The sequence below is a fragment of the Diadema setosum genome, chromosome 8 (genome assembly GCF_964275005.1).
Source record: "Diadema setosum chromosome 8, eeDiaSeto1, whole genome shotgun sequence".
In the NCBI taxonomy this organism is placed as follows: domain Eukaryota; kingdom Metazoa; phylum Echinodermata; class Echinoidea; order Diadematoida; family Diadematidae; genus Diadema; species Diadema setosum.
In genome coordinates, this window is record NC_092692.1 from 21,663,584 (window position 1) to 21,685,710 (window position 22,127).

General features: G+C 38.6%; 1 protein-coding gene across 1 annotated transcript in view; it reads right to left on the bottom strand.

Moving 5' to 3' along the window:
- Positions 1-22,127, bottom strand: part of LOC140232149 (protein CLEC16A-like) — a 242,261-nt gene that overhangs the window by 184,359 nt on the left and 35,775 nt on the right. Inside the window, exons 10-18 of the mRNA XM_072312295.1 lie at positions 21,664-21,777; positions 20,748-21,135; positions 19,830-19,977; positions 17,741-17,841; positions 16,893-16,942; positions 16,064-16,249; positions 12,831-12,926; positions 9,976-10,104; positions 5,428-5,548 (exon numbers count right to left, since the gene is read on the bottom strand). Coding sequence (XP_072168396.1) covers positions 5,428-5,548; positions 9,976-10,104; positions 12,831-12,926; positions 16,064-16,249; positions 16,893-16,942; positions 17,741-17,841; positions 19,830-19,977; positions 20,748-21,135; positions 21,664-21,777 — 1,333 coding nt within the window. The remainder of the gene's footprint in view (positions 1-5,427; positions 5,549-9,975; positions 10,105-12,830; positions 12,927-16,063; positions 16,250-16,892; positions 16,943-17,740; positions 17,842-19,829; positions 19,978-20,747; positions 21,136-21,663; positions 21,778-22,127) is intronic.

Consider the following 22,127-nt stretch of genomic DNA (forward strand, 5'->3'; position numbering starts at 1 on the left):
TGATGGTCAAGTAATTATATAATCTACATCTATTCACAAAAAAAGGAAGATGCTTAACTCTTTGGCTTTGCAAGTATGCAAGCATACACATACACACACACACACACACACACACACACACACACACACACACACACACACACACACACACACACACATACCGACACACCAAAATAAAATTGGGTTCTATACATACAATGTAGCACATGTACAACGTGTAAATATACTGCCATTTTTTCATTAATTTTGACAAATCATATCAAGAAGCCGGACAAGACTTTTCATAAAAAAGTGGTTCTATATGAAAGTGGTGAAAGCAAAGCATTGGATTTTCACACACACACACACAAAAAGAAAATCTACTGGTTGGATTTTCTCAGATTGCTATGAAATAAATTCTTTCCCAGCCCCACACCCATTCTCCAGTTGATATGATATTGTAGCACCCTCTTCTGTAAGAAAAACTAGAAAAGCACTCCGAGAGCGCAGACCTCCACCAAGCAGTTACTTTCCAGTGACTTTACTTTAGGGTGATCTTGCTCTTCCATAGAGATCAGTGATTTCCACCCACTGAAAAATCGCCCGATTTCCCAACATAGAAGCCTTCGTTACGTCATAAACCCTCAGATGCGCGGCGCACCTCGCCCCAGCAGAAACTAGAGCACACACTTTAGTGCGCGCATGAAAACTTCAAAATCGCGCAGCTTGAATTCCCAAGTTCATTGAACAATAACAGTTCTCAAATGTGGCAAAATATCGAAAATCGTTCATAAAACCCATAAAAATTCCGGATCACTACCAAAATTTAATCATTTGTTCCTTGTGTCATTCTCAACCTTTCCTGCAAGTTTCATTCAAATCTGTACACAACTTTTTGAGTTATTTTGCACACGGACAAACAAACAAACTAACAAACAAACCAACGGTAACGAAAACATAACCTCCTCCCTTGGCGGAGGTAATAATTTTCAGACAATGCAAAGGAAGAATATGAGTCAACATAATATTCTTTCACAACATCTGCGTTAAAGTACTATATCTAACACATCAAATACGGTCAAACTTGTGCCAGCTACCACCTGTCTGCAACAATCACCTGTCCATAAAGACCGCACAAAAATCCCCTGCAAAGAATACATCTAATTAAAGGGATCAAATAGTTTTGGTTGAGACCTAATTTCAGGTTTCTAACATTTTTTGGTGAGATAATAAAAAACCTCCTATGAAATATGAAAGAGCATGTACATTGTACATTGTAATTCTATGAGGAATTCAACGTTTATTTCGTGAAAATTGGTTTTGAAATGGCTGAGATATCCAAAAAAGAGTGATTCTAATAAAGTGTGGGACCCACACTTTATTACGATCACATTGTTTTGCTTTGTTTTTGAATGTTTCAGTCATTCCAAACCCGATTTTCATCAAATAAACTTTGAATTCCTCTTAAAATTGTATGCTCTGCACTATATCATAAGTGTTGTCTTGGTATCTCACAAAAAGTTAAAAGCCCAATTCTCATTTCCACCAATACTGTGCCATCCCTTTAACCAAAAGAGGTGAAAGGTCGTGTCACATTCCTAGGCTGCAGTTTCTCTATCACATTCAATTCCTCCAACACCATGCTCACATGTTTTATGATGAGCTGTTGATGCACTGTCTTCGCTTTGTGCAGATGAACACATATTTGTCCATGTATTACCTGTTGTAAGGGCCAATACCAGCTCACCCTGGAACAGAAGCCCTGCTTGAATGGAGATAAAGCTAATCTCCTGACCCCTCCTGATTAAGTGGGGAACATTGTATTCCCTTTAACTACCCTCTTCACACTCCTAAAATAAGATTTCTCTTGGCAGAGTTGTCCCTCATGTAGGCAATACAGTGACAACACACTCACACCAGGCTGTATTCCACCATGGTGGTTCATTATCACGCCTCCTACAAACAGTGTGCAAACAGAGAGGACTATAAATCAGTCACTGAGGATGTATTTCAGCACTCTCCTAAAACACACTGTACCACACCATACCTGCGCCAGAGAAGTGCTTGAACGTTCCTAAAGTGTACTGTACCATACTACTGTACGAGCTGAAATTTTCGCATACAGATATTTTCGCAAATTGCTACTTGGAGAACATTTTCGCTCGTTGTTAATTTCGCGGTTGCGAGGGTCTAACTGAACTTAGTTATTTGCGCGTTGTTATTTTCGCGGTTCAAAGGCGATTTGCGAAATTTGCGAAAATAAAACCACCGCGAAAATTTCAGCTCGTACAGTATACCAAGCCAAAAGTGGACTACTTCCCGATGTGCTCCGGCACTGTATCAGAGGTTGGCAGAGAAAAATGCTTGTAACATGCACATACATGTACATCAGAACGCAAAGGGTTGATTCTCTTTCATCAGGGCACCTGTAAGTAGCGCAAGCATGCCAGGTGTATGACCCTGTTGCTACATAACGTGTGACCCCCTTTGACTGTAGCCCAAAAATAATTCCTGAGGTACGCTTTCTCCACAGAGCGCTCAAACACTCCAAATCTGGCACAGTATGGTATGGTACACTTTGGAATACAGCTGTAGTTTGCTTTGGCCTGCTTTTTGAGCGCTTGAACGTGGCCTTACCCAAAACATCCGTTGTCACAAACCCAGTTGGTCATATGGGGGTGGGGGGGGGCCATCATGACATTAAAGCAAATGAAGTATTCCATGGAGAAAACAACAAACACAAAGCCATCCTTTTTGGCATTGAAGTGGGTCCTTACTCCGATGGTAAGATTGTAAGAGTTCCTTCAAAACATAACTACCGGTAAATTGAACAAATACAGGAAACCAGGCTCCACTTTCAATGCCACGGTCAACTGCTGTGGCAAACATGATGACGTAGACTTTGTGTGAGTGTGATTAAACAGAGTGTGAGTGCTGAGGGAAGCCATATTGTAGCGGAAACAACAAACACAAAGCCATCCTTTTTGGCATTGAAGTGGGTCCTTACTCCGATGGTAAGATTGTAAGAGTTCCTTCAAAACATAACTACCGGTAAATTGAACAAATACAGGAAACCAGGCTCCACTTTCAATGCCACGGTCAACTGCTGTGGCAAACATGATGACGTAGACTTTGTGTGAGTGTGATTAAACAGAGTGTGAGTGCTGAGGGAAGCCATATTGTAGCGGAAACAACAAACACAAAGCCATCCTTTTTGGCATTGCAGTGGGTCCTTACTCCGATGGTAAGATTGTAAGAGTTCCTTCAAAACATAACTACCGGTAAATTGAACAAATACAGGAAACCAGGCTCCACTTTCAATGCCACGGTCAACTGCTGTGGCAAACATGATGACGTAGACTTTGTGTGAGTGTGATTAAACAGAGTGTGAGTGCTGAGGGAAGCCATATTGTAGCGGAGATCCTTTCACAGCAGTGTGTAGTGACGCGTTTTCAAAGAAAACAGCTTTTTGCGAAGTCCGTCTGCTATTTCTGAGACTAAATTTGATGCATGACATTCGTAATGACCTTATTTTCATTCTAATATTGTTCACCAGTCATCTGGAACCCCATAAATTTGACTGCTGCTCAGGTCAAATGACACGCGAAGAGAAAACGAAGACATACAATGACTGTTCCTGTGCTGTTGTTTGCGCGTTCACTCCTTTATCTTCCTTTGTTTACGTTCACCAAATTTGGATACCAACACTTTTTATCTTGCACGCTACACAAAAGTTAAATTCTGCATCAAGGCTTATGATTCCTCAATGCAGTCCTGAATTGAAGACATCTAAAACAACTGTAATCAGGTTAACCATGTGTGTGACTCTAGAGGACAACACTTTGGTATTTCTTCCTCTGAAGGAGCAAGACCCTTTACGCAGAAATTTAAAATAGGCTGTTGGATATGCTAAAGCTGTCTCCTATGACAGGTAATAGGCCTGTGGCACTAAGCAATTTTCCAGCTGAATTAGTCATTTAGAACCAAAGACATCTGGAAGCATCTAAAAAGCAGCAGTAAATAACAGTAAATGGTCTCCTATTTCACTGCAACAATGGAGGCTGGGGAGGGGGATCCATGATATGCCGATTTAAAAGTAATTCCATTCTTCCAATGTCTATTGATGTTAAAGTTTTATGGAAGAGATGGGGTTGTACTGGCAGTACAATCATTATCATCTACCCTCAACCTGCACCTGATAGGCTGTCTTTGACAGTCAGGTAAATTATCATTACCTTCTGAGGGCATCCCTTACATTGCCTTTACTAACTTTACTAACTAGTAATACTCAGGTCACTTGAACCCAAAGTGTGATTCCTTTGGTACAGCGATGACTATAACACATTTACAAATAGTGAATGGTCACAAGTGCGATGGTACAAGATTTTGCATGAAGTAAAAGATTGAGGTGCTCTCTTTCAACAACGCGAAGACAAGTTAAATAGTGCGCCTCATCTTTCAGCAAGTGCAAAATCTTGTTCCATTGCACGAGTAAAGGCCATACAGTTTTTGTTCTTTACAACGCCTTGAATGTCAGCAGATGTGGTCCACAATGATTCTTGAATTAGCACAGAAATGGCAACCATTTTGTTCTTGAAAGGCGAATGGGTGGCATAGTACAGTCAGTCATATGCAAAAACGTGAGTGCTTGAAGTTGTCGACAGTAATACGAGTAACTGAATACGTACTCATGTCTGATTTAGTGTATGCGGCAAAAGTATGTTTATTGTGAGAGCAGAGGCATGTAATGGTGCAAAATCTATGAGTTGATGAGGAGTTTAACATGGGAGTCAATGTAAATTGGTGACATCAATGTAAATTGGTGACATCAGCTGTGCGCTATCCATGTTTGCTCCACAAAAATTGTACGGATCAACAGCGACAGTGTGCTTGGTACATTGTACATTTAACTGCATGTCACATGATGAGCAAGTGACCAATCAGATAGCTAGAATCTTTTTGGGTGTTGTATAAAAACACTTGCCATGTCTCGTGGCGCTCTGTCCTCGCCAATCTTCACAGATGTCCTGACATCGTCGAGAGATGAGCAGGTATTAAGTAATCCCCTATATAGAATATCCCTCACGCTCTAAATCCCAACTGCATTACTGTGACAATTCTATAAGGATGTGACATCGTCGAGAGATGCGCAGGTATTAAGTAATCCCCCTACAATGAATATCCCTCACGCTCTAAATCCCAACTACATTACTGTGACATTTCTATAAGGATCTGATGTCTTTACACTACAGTAGGTTGTCTATTTTATGCTGTGGTCAACTTTTAAGTGCTCATCAATGAATTGGCGTAAAACTCACAGAAAGTGCACAGGGCTATAAAAGACACCAACACCATACATGTCTGGCTCATCTTCTTCAGTCCTGGTCACCTGTCATCAAATGGTCAAGGGGGGGGGGGAAGAGGATGGCAAAGTAGTGAAGGACTTACTGAGGTCCAGTTTGTCGGCCAGCTTAATGAGCAGGTCCGGCTTGATGAGGGGCAGCTTGCTCTCCACTTCATTGCAGAGGGTCAGTGAGAGGTCACGCAGCAAGAAGAACGCCCGGATGGCCTGTGGGGAGGTAAGGGGGGAAGAGCCATGGGGTACAACATCATGAAGAGAGGGGTGAGTATGGTACATCACAAGGAGCTAACAAACTTTGGTCTTTTCTTCTTCTTTTTTTTCCCTTCTGAAAATAATGTAACAGGATGAATGACTTGTGTCTATACAAACTACATACGGGGCAGCCAATCTCTACAGATAAATGAAATACTTATGCACATATTAGGTGTGCTAAATTAAATCATGAGCCAAACATATTTTTAAACTATATTTCTTATCTTCTATGAATACAAAACATACTGACTCATTAAAATATGCATGTTGACAGTACAGAATATATGTATATAGCATCAAGACTATTGGCAATCATAAATTGCACATTCTAGATTTACTGGAAACAACAAATGCTTCTACTGGGCTATGCTACATAGACAATTATTTTATGGGTCAGCCAACTTAAGCCAAGAGTATGGCAAGAAGCCAAGCAATGATTAATAGAATCACCAGAAAATACAATGCTATGATGTAATTGGTGCCAAACACAACTCAAACGTGAAAGTACAAATCCTTCTGGCCTTGTGGGCTGCCGCAATAAAACTGTGAAACATTGACTCATTTGATTACATCAGGCCTTGCCGTGTCAAAAGTAAGGATACACACTAAATACTTAAAACACAAAGATGGCCTGTCTTAGCTCGGGAGAAGTTGTCTCAAATCAATCATGATCCAAAGACTTTGACCTCATCTGTTACAAACAGCAACACGTCTGACTCTTAAGGCAAGACAGTTCACAACGCGTTACTCAGTATCTAAAGATAGCTCAAGTTACATTCACACTTGTGAGGGTGTCTAGGATCAGCTTTAACCATTATGGCACATTTATGCTCAATTTGTCACAGCAGGATGAGCATTTTGAAATGCTGATCCAAAACGCCATTCGAGGGAGTACTGTTAATGCTCCATTTTTTTTTTTTTTTGAGCTCAAGTAGGAAAAAATTTCATGAACATGCATTGCTCATTGTTGAAAAACTATAAACCCTGATTTATGCCTTCCCAGTTAAAGTGTGATTAAAGAGAACTGCCATTCGCGCACGTGATTTGAGTTCATGCTTCCCCAGTAGACATGATTGCTCACAACTGCTGATCATAAACACACCTTTTTAAGTTTTTTGAATCATCATTTTGAAGGGGTATTTATATCAAAGCGAGTATGGAAGAAATTGTGTTTTGCACCAATCATGTTTCGAAATGCTGACTATGTCCAATAAAAATTAAGCATAAATGCAACCTATATGAAAACCAGAGATTAACCTTGACTCTTTATCATCCTAACACAGCACCCCCAATAAACATTTCCTCTGTCTATGCCACTCAGTTTAGCCAACAAAGAAGGCAAAGGCATGGAGGTCTAGACTGTATTGCCTAACAGCTAAATCAGATTGTGCAATGCTAAGAATACATGGTGAGGCACGGCTTTGTATCTACAAATGGATCAAAGGGACACTTAATTTCCCTTCCCACTTAAGTGTATGTCTGGACTTCGTCGAGACTCTGTCCAGGCTTTGTCCAGACACAGTCCATATGGCTTTGGATTATTTAAAGAATCGGTCTGGACAGTGACCAAGGTGTGGTCAGCCTTCATTATCTCCTGTGGGCAGAAAATTGGCCGAGACTGGAATGCGTCAGAACTGAAAGCAGTCATGTGACTAATATGTGCATTGACATATCCCATATCCATATCCCTTTCTTCTGAGCCTCACTTTATAAAAGACTTTAGGACAGCAGGTCTTGCAAGGAAAGAGCAACTTCTTGAAGCAACAACCAATCAGGAAGCACGATTCTCATCATTACCATGACACTTGCCACTGTAGCAAGGGTTGCTGGCTATTATTGAAATTTTCTATGAAAGGAGCCCTGATGTCATGAACTGTGATTAAACTATATCTAAACTATATCCACAGGTACATATCTATAGAAAAAAAACAAACAAACAAACAAAAAAACAAAAAAAACCCGAGATATGAAACCTGTCACACTGAAGACGAGTTAGGTGATACGCTGGGGGTCATCAGATATCGGTCAAGGGTGATCGACAACGAAAATGATATTAAATAGCAACTTGAAGCCATATTGAGAAACATTCGTGAAGTCCAGTTTTTTTTTATACAGTCCTACATAATTCAGATCAAATTGTTTCTGTCATGCAACCAAGTGGAAATTTCATGCATGTGTCGGCGTGTGCAAGTAAGTCGATTAGACAGGCTATGTAACTGAATATTTACCAATAGGTCTTCAAAATGTAAAAACAGAAAACAGAAATCAAACATGGCAATAAATTCTTTTAAGAGTCACCTTCACTTTAACATTTGTATTTTCAAATATGAACTTTGACCATTATTTACATAACCAAGAGGGCTATGTCTCATCTCGTCGTCATTATGTAATATGATAAGTTTGACAAACCCTATAAGCCTGCAAAATTTGCAGCAGTCGAAGCAATGTGGTCTCCAACACAAAACAAAGGGATATTGTGTGTGTGTGTGTGTGTGTGTATGGGTGCGTTTACATGAGAACATGATTTCTACATGGACGAAGGTGTAATTACTCCACTGAAGAAAAAAAAAGAGTAAAAGATAGAAGTATTATGTTTCGTGTTCTTGTGGGGTTCAAACCCGCACATGTGCAACTTCACGTCTCTGGCGCCAGAGACGTCGCCTTTAACCTCTCAGCTATACGTCTCAACGAGGAAATATGAGGAACGTAAGCTTATATGTGAAAGATAAATCAGGAATCGTTTCGTCCACATTCCATTCTCATTTTCAGTTTTAAGCTGCAAAATTATTAACCTGATGAGGAGATTTGAAAAAATAAAATGCATGATTAGTGCAGCTTATTGTCTCAGCTACAACATCTTAAGTTTCAGAGGAAATGGAGCAAAATCAGCTGAGGTAAAGGTGCTTGAACGTTATCAAGTCAATGCATGGTTTTTGTTTAAAAATCCCTCCCATAGACATAACACTTAAACTTGGCTGATTTTGAGTCTTTGCCTTTAATCACAATCTCCAGTATAATGACGTTATCAAATTGCAAAACAATGATATGGACTTGAAAGAGAAATGTTCAAAGTACACATATCCGAATGTGGGATAATATTGAGCTAAAACAACAGAGATATCAGCAAATGAATGTCAGAAACAGTACCTCAAAAAATTCAATTCCACTTTTTTGATTTCAGATGACGATATGATGACGTCAAAGAGTATTCATGGAAATATTGATACTTGAAATGTTATTTACAATTCATATGCTTTTGTAATATGCAATAAAAAAAATAGGGTTACCGGACATTTTAAAGAGCTTTGGCGAAATAAACAAAGACATGTTTTTCACTATATTTACACATAGACGCGCATGCGGATTTTTAACTTTGACGCCAGTGCATTCCTTTGTTATTGGTCAAAATCGATGGGAAATCAATGGATATTTTTACTTAATGTATCAGGAATCCAAATCAGTTGAAAAAAGTGTATTTTCATGTTGCTTGAGCCCTGTGCACGCGAAAACGTGCGGACGGACACGCACGCGCGGAATTTTTTGAAACGCTTAGAATTGTCTGAAACCTCGAGAAAACCGGTCGGGAAGTCGTTTTGAGCATTTTAAATTTTTGACGCACGCATGCGCACATGTCATGGTGACCTGGGTAATTAGCATAGTTCAGGATGATCAGACGTGACTTGAACTTTACGTCTACCGAAAATGGTAAAGAAATGGCATTTAGTTATGAAGTTATGATCGATCATTGAAAATCACAAAATGGCGCCTAGATGACGTCACAGATAAGTTATTGTCATGAAAATGTTGCTGTGCTGAGATATTGTCATGAGATATGATGACTGTATATTTCATGTGAATTGGTCAAGTCATTATTGAGATATTTTGTTCACAAAATTCGTCAGAAAGAAATGGGAATTTCGAGCAAACACAATAGGTGATACGCCATTAGCGTATCACCTAAAAAGAAGATTGTCTAACATAATAGCACGACTTTGCCATTTCTGATGTCATGTCTCCAGTAAAGCCCGACACTAATGTTTGTAATGACAAAAACTACCCATAAGCGTATCAAATGCAGCGTAAAACATGGGTGAGAACCCACAGCAGATCATGCTTAAAAACAAAGAGTGGACAAACAATGCAAATGGCAAATAGTAGCATTTGATTAAAATGGTATCCTCATGGTAAAATAATACACCCCCCCCAAAAAAAAAAAAAAAAAAAAAAGAAGAAGACAAAATAAGGCAATCCATAGCAATATGTCCTAAGGTAACCTAGAAGGACAGAAGACAGGGTAACATAAAACGTACATGTGTCTCTTGGTCATCCAGTCCATACCATCACAATGTGATAATATTAAAAAGTTGAGAGGTGTGACTTACCCTTCTCGTCCTTTCGAGCTCACCAGAAGGGAGCCGCTTGGAGAAGTCGATCCCAGTGAGGGGCGTTCCCGTCGGATGCAGGAGAATGGACTCGTCCATCATGAGGTACTCCACATTCAGTGGACGCTTCTGTCAAACACAAAGAAAATGACACACATTAATGCATGTACAGTGTAGGTATGGCAAAATGTCACACAAAACAATCAAACATGGCAGATACCCCATTTACTGTATACAGGGCATTAAGAACACTCCAGCAGCATCCTGAAGCATTCTAAACTCTCTATAAACAGTCACCAGTGTTTGGAGCGCTATGAAAGTGGGATGCGGTGCATGCTGTTCATACAGTATACATGCAGGGAGGTGCTAGAGAAGGAGAGACAACTACTGCTCTCCTTTGAAGTCATGCGCGGCGCCACCCGAGAAGTTATGCGTTCAACTACAGGTGTTACCCATGTGCTTTGACAAAACAGAGCATCAATAATCGGGACTAGCACTCTCACATCTAGAAATACTTGCCCCTACTGCAATTCGCTCTCTCTTTCAATGTGATGGCAACAAAGAATTTTTGTAGCTTGAATTGGAACAGCGAACCAAAATGCAGTGTAAAACTAACAATTTTAACAGCAAATAGTTTAAAAGCACGCTGGAACACGCTTTAGCGGAGTACTGTATTTGAAAGATCAAAATATCCCAGATTAAAAGATTAAAAAACTAACATGCACAAATATGCGCATTATAGAAAAATATTAGGTTTTTAAGAGGGCCTAATTTTCATTTCATTTTGATTTGCGCATTACGAAGAAACTAGAAATACATGTTTATAATATTGAATTCTTTCCTAAACTATTCTAAATCAATTCGAGTAGACATTTCTATTTCATTTAAAATTTTACGGTGAAATAAAACTTGTAATTCAACGAAAGGAGAAATGCGTTCTTCGTCTCCGAACTTCGTCTTGCAAACCAGAGCGGCGCCGAGCATGACTTCAAAGCGTAATGGAATGCTAGACATCCCATTGTAACGCCTTGAACCCAAACATGCGTTTGCATGAATTACGAAGAGTTGCCACTCCATCTCTGTAACACCTCCCTGATACATGTTCGTATCTCCAGTGCTTGTGAAAGTTACCATGACAGCAATATCTCTCTCAACTCTCAAGCATGGTCTCAGTGCACGGTGATTCTCAGTATGAACCAACTCACAGAGGCAGAAGTCAAAGTGCTTTAGGTGCACTCCTTGCCCAACTTTGTGTAAAATGGGGTACTAATGACAAATGTTTAGGGCAAGATATATTTCAATGCATATTAAAAATGGTAAGTGTCTGAAAATTGATTTATTTGCAAGCTACAACAGGCTTGCTATCATCAGCTTTGTATAGTTGAATATGTCAAAACCTTAACAAATTGTATAAAGCCCTCTTCTGCAAACTGTCCAATTACCACTTTGTTTCCTGTGTACATGATAACTGGCCTAAGAAAACAAAAAGGAAGTGTTACAGTTTCAGACTATTCCTTTTGTCTGTTAATAGTGTATGACAAATGAGTTTCTACGGTTCTATTTCTTTCTATTTTTTTTAAATCCCCTTAAAGGAGACATTTCAATCTAATCTATTCTGAAATAAACTGCCTTGAAACAACTACATTGTATGGTTTCCTATTAAACTTGTGTAATTCTGTTCTCATTTTGTGTGCACTTTATTTACTGATATCGACTCTCTAAGGAATATCAGTACCAAGTATTTTGATATATACTACACTTATACTGTTAGGGACCTCAGTGACAGCAGTTGCATAATTTCAAATAATCAATATAGGTAAATAATTGCTGAATACATGTATCATAAATAGCTAAACAGAGGGAGAAAATTTGTGACAAAATCTGATCACGCACAACTATGAGCTACTGAAGACCCCTATGAGCTGCCACAGTAGACTACAAACATTCAAGCTTTAGATACCAAGTTTAAAACTGGTCCAAGCTTTCAGCAATCTGCTGCTGTGATACCATCAGTCTTCTGGAGCCATGCTTTTCAACCTTTTTCAACCCAAGGCCTATTTACGTAATGCACTTGCAATTTTTCTTGAGGCCCAATTAGATCGAATACAAATCTTTTTTATTTGATTTTTGGCTGACATCTCGGTCCACCTGAGAGAGCTTCTAAGGCCCATTGGTTGTGAAGTACTGTTCTAGAGGACACTTTTCTCTTTGAAACAAATTCTTAGAACCATTTTACCGCTGCTCCATGATAATAGTGCCTAGTTTTTACTTCTTGTGTTACACAATGGCCATGAATTTCATCTTAATTGACAAGAAAGGTAGGTAAATAGTCACATATCATTTCAAGCTGAAAGGAATTCAAAAGCTGTTTGCCATCTCTTACAATGACATGTGTAATTAAGGGTGACTATCTTGGAAACAGTGGGAAAATAGAATGGACAAATGGCGAGTATTCAGACAATTACTATACATTACGTACCATCTGATCAGTGCATAAACAGGGTCTACGGTGTCCTAAATCTAACCGTATCTATTATGACCTTGCATCACAAAACTAATTGTTGTTGGATAACCTTCTTTTCAAAATGTTTCTCATTTTGACAGGAGAGGGACTCAGTTAACGATGACAAATAAATATTCCAAGTTCGATGTTCCTGACCATTTCAACAAGGTCTAACCTCAACAAACATTACTTTCAAGAAAAATGGGCCATGAAGTTGAGGACTAATTGCTGCGTACCTGCTCAATACTTAATGTGCAAATAGAGATATTCAAAAATTTGCATCGGCCACAATAACGGGATATCAAATTTTCATGAAACCTATGAAGACTATCCACAGCTGTTGATGTCATACCTTCATACTCTCATACTCGTCGTCGAACATGTCAAGGAAGAGCTCATCTCCTCGATAAAAATTCCTCAGCAACAAGACGCTCTCCTCCTTAGCACCCTGCAAGGGGAAAGCATGGGAGTAATGACACTATTAAATCTCTTATGGAATGGTCAAGGAGACAGCTTGTAAGTAAAAGGAAAGCATCGCCCTACTAATAAAGGAGACAGCCTCCTACATCTTGAATTTCGATTTTTTTTTTTTTTTTTTTTTTTATAAACATATTACTGGTTTAGGTCTTTTGTGTGGAATACATCAAGAACAAAGTCTCTACCAAATGATATGCAGACTGCCCTCAATGCTATGGAATTAGAATGAAGTCATTTTTTTTTCCAAAGAAAACTTTTTACCTCAAGGATTAAAACAAAACGAACATCTCTATTTACAAATAGGCAAAAAATATTCATTACCAGAGCTCTGAGAATTGTGGTGCATACATCAAACACACATTTATGCCACAAAAAAGGCACAAAATGTTCATTGCCAGAGTTACATGTACACTGTACCATACTTATGCCACACAGTTTACATCAATGATTACATTCAACTGACAGGAAGTGATGAGAAAATGAGATGGGTCCAAGGAATGGATTGCACTCATTTTTCCCCCTCATTTGCAAGCATGAAACCTACCAGGGCTATCAGCTTTTGTTTAAGAACTGGGTAGGCAGGAGAGGGAATAAATCTCATCTCAACAGCCACGGTCACACTATGCGAAACCACACGTAGTTTCACTACCAGGTATTTTACTTCGCATAGTTTGGGCATTGTCATCACAAACTCCTCAAGAAGATACCAGTGAAATTTCCCCGAGGGAGGAGGGTGCACGGTTTTTGTCCGTGTGGAGCACGTGTGTTATGTAACTTGAATAATCAATAACTTTTGAGCGGATTGTCCGATCTTTCTCATACTTTGCTGATATGTCCTAATAATATTGCTCCATTCCCTCAATTCACAAATATATTTGGGTTTCCTTCTTCTCTAATAAACCTAGTAAGGACAAGCTGATTTTACTATAACACACAGTTCTCATAGACACTTGCCCGAGTATACTCAGGACTAGTCTCCAACAGGTTAAGGGCTGGGTGGGGATAGGAGATGAGAGGATCCGCAGAGATGTGAGGGGGATGTCGACCATCAATATTTCTCTCCTCACTTCAACATGCAAGATCACAGTTCTCGAGGAACTTTCACTTAAAGGGATCGTATAGTTTTGGTTGAGACCTAATTTCAGGTTTCTAACATTTTTTTGGTGAGATAATGAGAAACCTCTTATGAAATATGAAAGATCATGTAATTCTATGAGGAATTCAATGTTTATTTGATGAAAATTGATTTTGAAATGGCTGAGATATCCAAAAAAGAGCGATTCTAATAAAGTGTGGGACCCACACTTTATTACGATCACTTTGTTTTACTTTGTTTTTGGATGTTTCAGTCATTCCAAACTTGATTTTCATCAAATAACCTTTGAATTCCTCTTAAAATGGTATGCTCTGAACTATACCATAAGTGTTTCTTGGTATCTCTCAAAAAGTTAAAAGCCCAATTCTCATCTCCACCAATACTGTACCATCCCTTTAATATTGAAGAAAAAATGGACGCGCAGTAGGACAGAAGATGAGTGGACTGGCAGATATAGGAGAGGATGGGTGGTGGTATTCGATTTTCTCTCTCCTCAATTTGACACTGACAAGATGGTGATCCTTGGGGACCATCAAAGTCAAAGAGGAGAAAGTTGAGAGCTGGTGAGAGAGATAATGAATGGAGGAGGGGAGTGAGGTGAATGAGAGGCAATCTACATTCATTCCTAGCTTGGACACATGAAGATACACAAGTGCCTAGATAGTGGTCCCCCAAAAGGAACCATAAAAGTGCAAATCCACCCCACATTCTTGCAGGCTTTCATAAACAGACATGAGTATAATCAGAAGCAACAAGAGTGGTAGAATTCCTATCAAAATTGTACCAAAAATATGAAACTTATGGACTTTGTTCAAGTTTCACACATTTTTAAGAAACAATGATATTAGTTGCAACCACAAACAAACAGTGGAAGAGGTGATTATGTCATCACTTCACAAGTTTCCCACTGACCTGAACATGCATCTTCAATGAATTTTGTTTCTGACCTTTTTCAACTCACTGGGAATAAGCTGTATCCTTTGCATTTAACATTGGTAAATGATGATTCTTCAGGGGAAAGGGGCTACAGTTGCAAAATTATCAATCAAATCGAAGATTTTCATTAAGCCAATGGGAGACTAGTGAAGTGAAGACAACATCGCCTCTTCTAATTTACATCTTTGGTTGTGACCAATGTCATTACTACAAACATGTAAACCTTTAAACTTCTATAACTTTCTCATTTCAAATAAAATTTTAATGAATCTTCTATTCTTTTATTGTCTAACTTTACTCCGTTTATTAAAGTCAACTTTGAACATGGCATGGAATTGCACTTGAAGCTATGGAGGCAAAGAGCAAAACAAAAAGTACATGAATGGCTGATAGCCAGAAGTTGATTGGGTAAGTGAAGGCTTAAAGAGAAATTATGGACCAGTCTGAAAAGAAAGAGTAAAGATTTATAAGCACAACAGTGAAAATTTTATCAAAATTGGATAAAAATTTGGGAAGTTATCAAATTGTTAAATTTTGCTAATTCTCCATTGATCATGAAAAAAAAAAATATATAAAACTTCAATTTTTCTTTCATAAAAATGTGAAACATAATGTTATTCCCAGTTGAATAACTTCAAAGTAATGATCAGTATGGTACATCAGGGTTTGAGACCAGGGCATATTACTTGAAAAAAAAAAAAACTAGGAAATTTCCAGATTTTGTGTATAAATTACTGTATAAAAAAAGTTATGATGGGATGATATAATCAACTTATTAGTTTGCGAATACATACTGACTGTTAGCAAGAATATAATTCATAAACTTCCTTAATGTTTATCCAATTTTGATTGTTGTTCACTGTTGTGCTTATAAACTTTTACTCTTTCTTATCTGACCAGCATTCTAACTGGTACAAAATTCCCCTTTAACCCATTGAGGATTGACTGATTTTGCTGTAACATGCATTTCCCATAGACACCTGCCTGAGTATTCTCAGGACTCATCCTCAACGGGTTAAGGGGGGCACCCAGGGAGCTCAATCTATCTATATACATATCGATCGATCTCTTCTCACTTCGACACAAGCCAGATGACGGTCCTCCAGGAAGCACTTGCCACGGGTGGGGCTGAAGATGAGCTGCTTGAGGAGAAGGCACGCCATCTCCAGGGTAACGGGACGGATGCAGCTGTTCAGCTGGCAGCTCTGGTTCATCAGGGCAATCAGACGCTCCACCAGGACGGAGTTGTACACAGTTTTATTCTGCATGATCAAAAAAAAAAAAAAGAACAGAAGAAAGGGATTAAAGGTTCAAAGGTTCAGAGTATTCAATGCCCTGTTCAGAGTGAGAATATCAGTAAGAGGAGAGTCTGAATGCCTAGCCTACATGATTGATTATACGATTTTAAATTTAGAAGTTATAATGTTCCAGCAAAAGAACCATAAAAAATGTTGATATCTTAAATAAAGAAAAAAATGCTCAAACAATGTGCGTACATGCACATACATACAGAAGGTTGTGTTCTAAATGGATAAAGGCACATAGGACAAGGGAGATTTACATAATCCGTCTCTGGGAGGGAATTAAATGAATTTGAATATTACCAATGCAAGCAATTTCTTTTTCTATTTTATACCCTTTACATATTTCCATAGTCAAGTAAACGACTTGGGTCATGTTATCTTATTATACTACGCGTAGCATGGGGCACTACATGACTGCTAACTTTATAGACTGCTCTCTGTTGCACATATGGATCAAAGATTTTCTATTCTTCCTTTACACCAATCATCATTATCACTAAGTTCATACACCAACAATACACAAAAGAATGATGCACAAATCATTTAAAACCAAAGAAAGTATCCAGATGACGGAAAAGTGGGAATAAAGGAATGAACTCACCTCGACCCTGTTTGTTAGTAAAACACCTTCTAAAAGATTGTCCTTGATCCCTAGATTGAGGATGAAATGAAACAAAATCTTCTCATAAGTCACAATAACTGAGAATGCATCAAAACCTAGAGCTTTCACAGTTTGAAAAACAAAAACAAGAAAACACGATAAAGATAATGACAGCAAATCACTGGAAGCATCCCCATAACAGCGAATGAAGTAAATTGGATATCGACAGATATGAAATCATTCAATATCTTTGTAATTTCTCTAAAATAACACAAATTCTTTGATTACAGCAAACAGACAACATACTTCTTCATTTATCTTACTAAGAGTTAAAAAGGTATGCACTTGAAGATTTACACTAGAATAAAGGAAATCAGACAAGGAAATATAACAGAATGACTTAATTCAAAGCACTTGTTTGGGGAGGGAGAAGGATTGTTGTGCCTTCATTTAATTCTCTGAGGAGGAAAAAAAAAATGAAGGCAAAATAAAGGGCATAATTTGGAGGAATCTGGCATAATCAGCATTTTTATGATTACTTATTGAGAGATGACATGACAATAAGTGCCACTGGAGAAATCTTGAAAATAGAAATTAAGCTCAGCAATCATACATTCTGATATTTTGTTAAAATCATGCGTTAAAAGCAATGTTGGCATAGTCACTTGATAAAAAAATGAATATTTACAGATATGGTTATTTCTGCTTCGATAATATCTAAAATGCCACTGTCTCCTTTGCAACATAATAGAACAAATGAACAGTGCTCTACACTATCTGACGCTTTGCTGATAAAACAGCAAAGTGCTTTCAAGTCCTTTGTACAAATGCCTATAGCTAGTGCTCACCTTCATTGGACCCCATGGCATACAAGAGGCACAGGGCAAAGAGGGCACGGTAGTCACCATGGTTACAGTCCAGCGAATTTAGGACACACGCAAAATACGGTCTGCATGTCAAGACAAACAAGAAAATATGAACTGATATGAGGAAACATCTCATAACTCTTTGGTTTCAACTTAAGCACAAATATTTATCAATAATACTTTGAAAAAAAAAATGCAAGACATTACATATATACAAGTGTATACATCATTTATAATCATAGTGTATGTTCTCCCTTCACATACTTAAAACGAGGAATTTTCGCGTGCATTTTAATTTCTCAAATTTCGAGAGTGCCAAGATTTGCGAAATTAAAATGCACGCGAAAGTTCTTGTCTACACTATATGCATTGAATGCCAGTGGCAGTTCGCGAAAATTTCATGCCGCAAAAAAAGGCCATCGGTTCCAATTCGCCAAAAATTCATGCCGCGAATATATCATGTTTTACAGTATAGAGAAGGAAAAACAAAACTGCATGAACTAAAGTTGATATCACAGATAAACCTCTCCAAAATGTATTTCAAAGGTACCCAAGCTAAATTTAATAAAGAATGCATGCCCCGGTGAACTTCAGTTATCTTAAACAGATCAAAAATAGCGCTATGGTAAACTCTCATAGTTCCTTTCACACACATGCCGATATTTTCCATATACAACTGGAATCAGAATGGCATGTGTTAAATATGCTGTTATATGTCATCATGATTGGGTAATGAACATGAGAAAATACACAAATTCCTTTTTATTTCCATAGATATTTTCTCGTACTGTTTCTCCCAACCAACTTGAGATAAGCTAAAGTCTCCTATTTAGAAAGTAGTGACAATATGCCATCTCAATGAGTTGCATGTACCACATAATTTTGTTATAAAGCAAATTCATTTCAGCACAAACCATGCCAAAATCTCTGTGTTTGGTGGCTTGAATCGTCTTATTCCATATACACATATGGAACTTGTTTATCAACAATAGAGGCTGCCTGATTGCACAGAACCTCAATCACACCTAAGACAAGCTCTAAGGCAACTGTGGGTAATGTTTATGACTACAAAATGTTTCCCCCAAAACATATAAATTAGTATACTTGCCAAGTGTTGTACAACAATTACAATACGCACCACCTTTGTGAAAGAAACATGGCATCAAATTTCAAATAATACACTCATCTGTAGTGCATCAACAAATTACAATAAAGATTGCCCATGTGAAAAGCAAAGTAATTGGGTTAAGTTTGCATTTGTAACTGATTTAGTGCACACTGCAAAAGGATGCATATTGTGAAGTAAAGAGTGCCCGTTGCAAAACTGTGGGATTGATCAAGAACCTATCATGGGAGTACATGAACATGGCTGATGATATCGGGTTGTACGATCCAAAACTGCTTGACAAACTTTGCATGCTCAGCAGCACAAGCTTGTAATGGTACTCTTTAGTGAATGTATCGTGATATGACTTGAGTCCACCGATCAAAAGTTGGATAATAAAGTCGAAGGATTGAGATTTGCAGCCTGCAATCTCAAGATGTTGTTTTTTTGTTGTCAATGTGTGTTTTTACTGTATATTTCAAGGTTGTTGTTGTTGTGAATTGTTTTTGTTTTTTGCATAGAATGATGTTCCTGTGAAACTGTTTTTAAGATGCACAGACTTGTGGAAGTACAGATTTGGCTGAAGTGCCCGTGCAGAAATTGAATGAAAAGAAATGAATGGAATGAATGAATGAATGAATGAATGAATGAATGAATGAATGAATGAATGAATGAATGAAAAGAAATGAATGAATAAATGAATGAATGAATGAATGAATGAATGAATGAATGAATGAATGAATGAATGAATGAATGAATGAATGAATGAATGAATGAATGAATGAATGAATGAATGAATGAATGAATGAATGAATGAATGAATGAATGAATGAGTGAGTGAGTGAGTGAGTGAGTGAGTGAGTGAGAGAGTGAATGAATGAATGAATGAATGAATGATTGAATGAATGACTGAATGAACGAATGAATGAAGCAGTGATGTGAGCCGAGGGATGTGCTGCACTGTACCTGGTGGAAAGGTTGATCTCTTGCCGCTGGAGGGTGGCAGCCAGGCTCTTCTCCTCATCTGTGCTGTTGGAGTCCAGCAGTGGGCTGGTGGGGGAGATGGGTGAGGTCAGCACTGCACTGCTGGTGTTACTGGTTGAGTCAGACTCGCCTGGGAAGGAAAGGGGGTTGATGATATGCCATTACACACATCACACGACATTCCTTTCATTCATTCATTTTCATTTCAATTCTAAATGCAATTGAATAGAATGCAAAGCGTTCTTGGAATAAGCACAGGTATTGCACCATTTGGATATAAGCTTGTGTGGCCATGAAGGAAAATACAGCCAAGCAGTTCATATGTTTCCTCAAAAACACATGCCTAATGTAACTTGGACAAGAAAAATATAATATTTAAAAAACTACACACAAAATGAATGGGGTAAAAGTCATTTTGCCTGGCCAAGGGTCTACTTTTTACAAACTTTGTTGTTGTTGTTTGGTTGATAGGAATCCTGTAATTCAAATGAACATACAATGCGAACAGTCTTTATCACTGCTTAATACTTCAGTCTTTAATATCACAATATGTGACATATATGAATGATTGCACGAGAATACAAGATTTCACTGATGCTCCGGCTAAAAAGAGAAAATCAAACTAATTAATTTATCAATCAATTCCACAATCACAAATTCATCAAATTTTGCCATTGACTTGATAAAGCATACACATGTACCCCTTAACACACACCAGAAGGTGCATGACATCAACAGAAATCTACTGTGCTAATTGTCATCTACTTCTCCCTTGAGCAAACCAAAAAAAAAAAAAAAAATGGCAAAAAACTTTATAGACATATCACTGATTACAGATGAGAAGTTTTCCTGACTTTTCATGACCAAAGTCAGCTAGACTTCCACAGTACTCACTTGTGCTGGTTCCCCCTGAGCTGGATGTGTCTGGAGGAGGCGACGCCCTTCCGGCACCACCTTGCGCCCTATCAGCTTCCGGTGTCTCCTCCTCTTCATCCTCTGGTACCTCTGCATCTCCACCCCTATGCCTGGCCACACCCACTCCTCCCACAGCTCCTCCCTCGTCGTCCGCGGCGACAGCCAGCCCTCTGGAGCTCCGCCTCTCTTGTCCATCTCTGCTGGCACCAGCCCTTCCCTCTTCCTCCTCCTCCTCCATCTCTTCTGTGGGAGAGTCGACGTTACGGTAGTTTGGTCTGCGCCGCCTCTCACGCATGTCTTGCCGGTTGCGCTCTCTGTTGCTGTCCAGGGAATATTCCAGGCTCTCTGCTGGCTCCACGAATGCTCGAAATGTCTACAATAGGCAAGACACAATCATCTTAAGAGCATATTTTTTTTTCCTCTCCACTACAAAACACACCTATTGTTTTTGGCTTTACGTCTTCTTTTCAATTTAGCATCTACTTCATATGTCTCTGAGAGAGAGAGAGAGTCCCAGACCCAGTGTAAGGGAGTGAGTTCAACCAAGTTGTGAAAAAGACGTGAGGGCAATACTTCATATTTGAGGGCTTCTTTGATTACAGCTTGACATCATCATGCTATGGACTCCAAATAACTGTAGTTGTACTGAAAGTGATGTCCGTAAGATCTACAACATGCAGGATACAGCTTTAATGGGCAAAAAAATTTACTACCTCCAAAATGGCCAATGACTCTTCTTCATCTGTTGTCTAATGTGCCGATTGCAAAGTTGCTAAGGATTCAAAATTTGGCGGAAACGTTCATCAAGTACTGATTTTGTTTACCACTTCATTTCTCTTGTTCTTTACAGCAGATAATCTTTAAAAAAAAGGGGGGGGGGATATCTCCTCGAATCACTCACCCCTGATATACCGCTGGTGTCTGTTGGTTGCTCAGCCAGAGTCTGATGGTTGCCATTGAAGATGATGTATGCCAGCTGGCAAACCAATGGCTGGTGCCTCATGATGAGGAACACCTGTGTCAAAATGGGGCGCAGAGGTGGAGTCAGTGTTCACATTCAAAACACAAAAACAAAAACAAAAAAGTAACAAAACAAAATTAAACACTGGCACAAAGTTTTGCCAGCCTGGAAACACAAGATACAGTATTGCTACGTTCTTAAAATAACAAAAACAACACTTCATGACTTCATCTCAATTGCATGATCACTAGAGAAATGATACCACATAAGAAGATGGCAGGTTATGGTTTGTGAGTGAAATCACTTTAAAGAGACCACAGTTCTGATGCTAGACAGTCATATAAATGAATATGAATATTATTCATAAAAGCATCATTACACAAAAATCTATCTCTATACTAAGA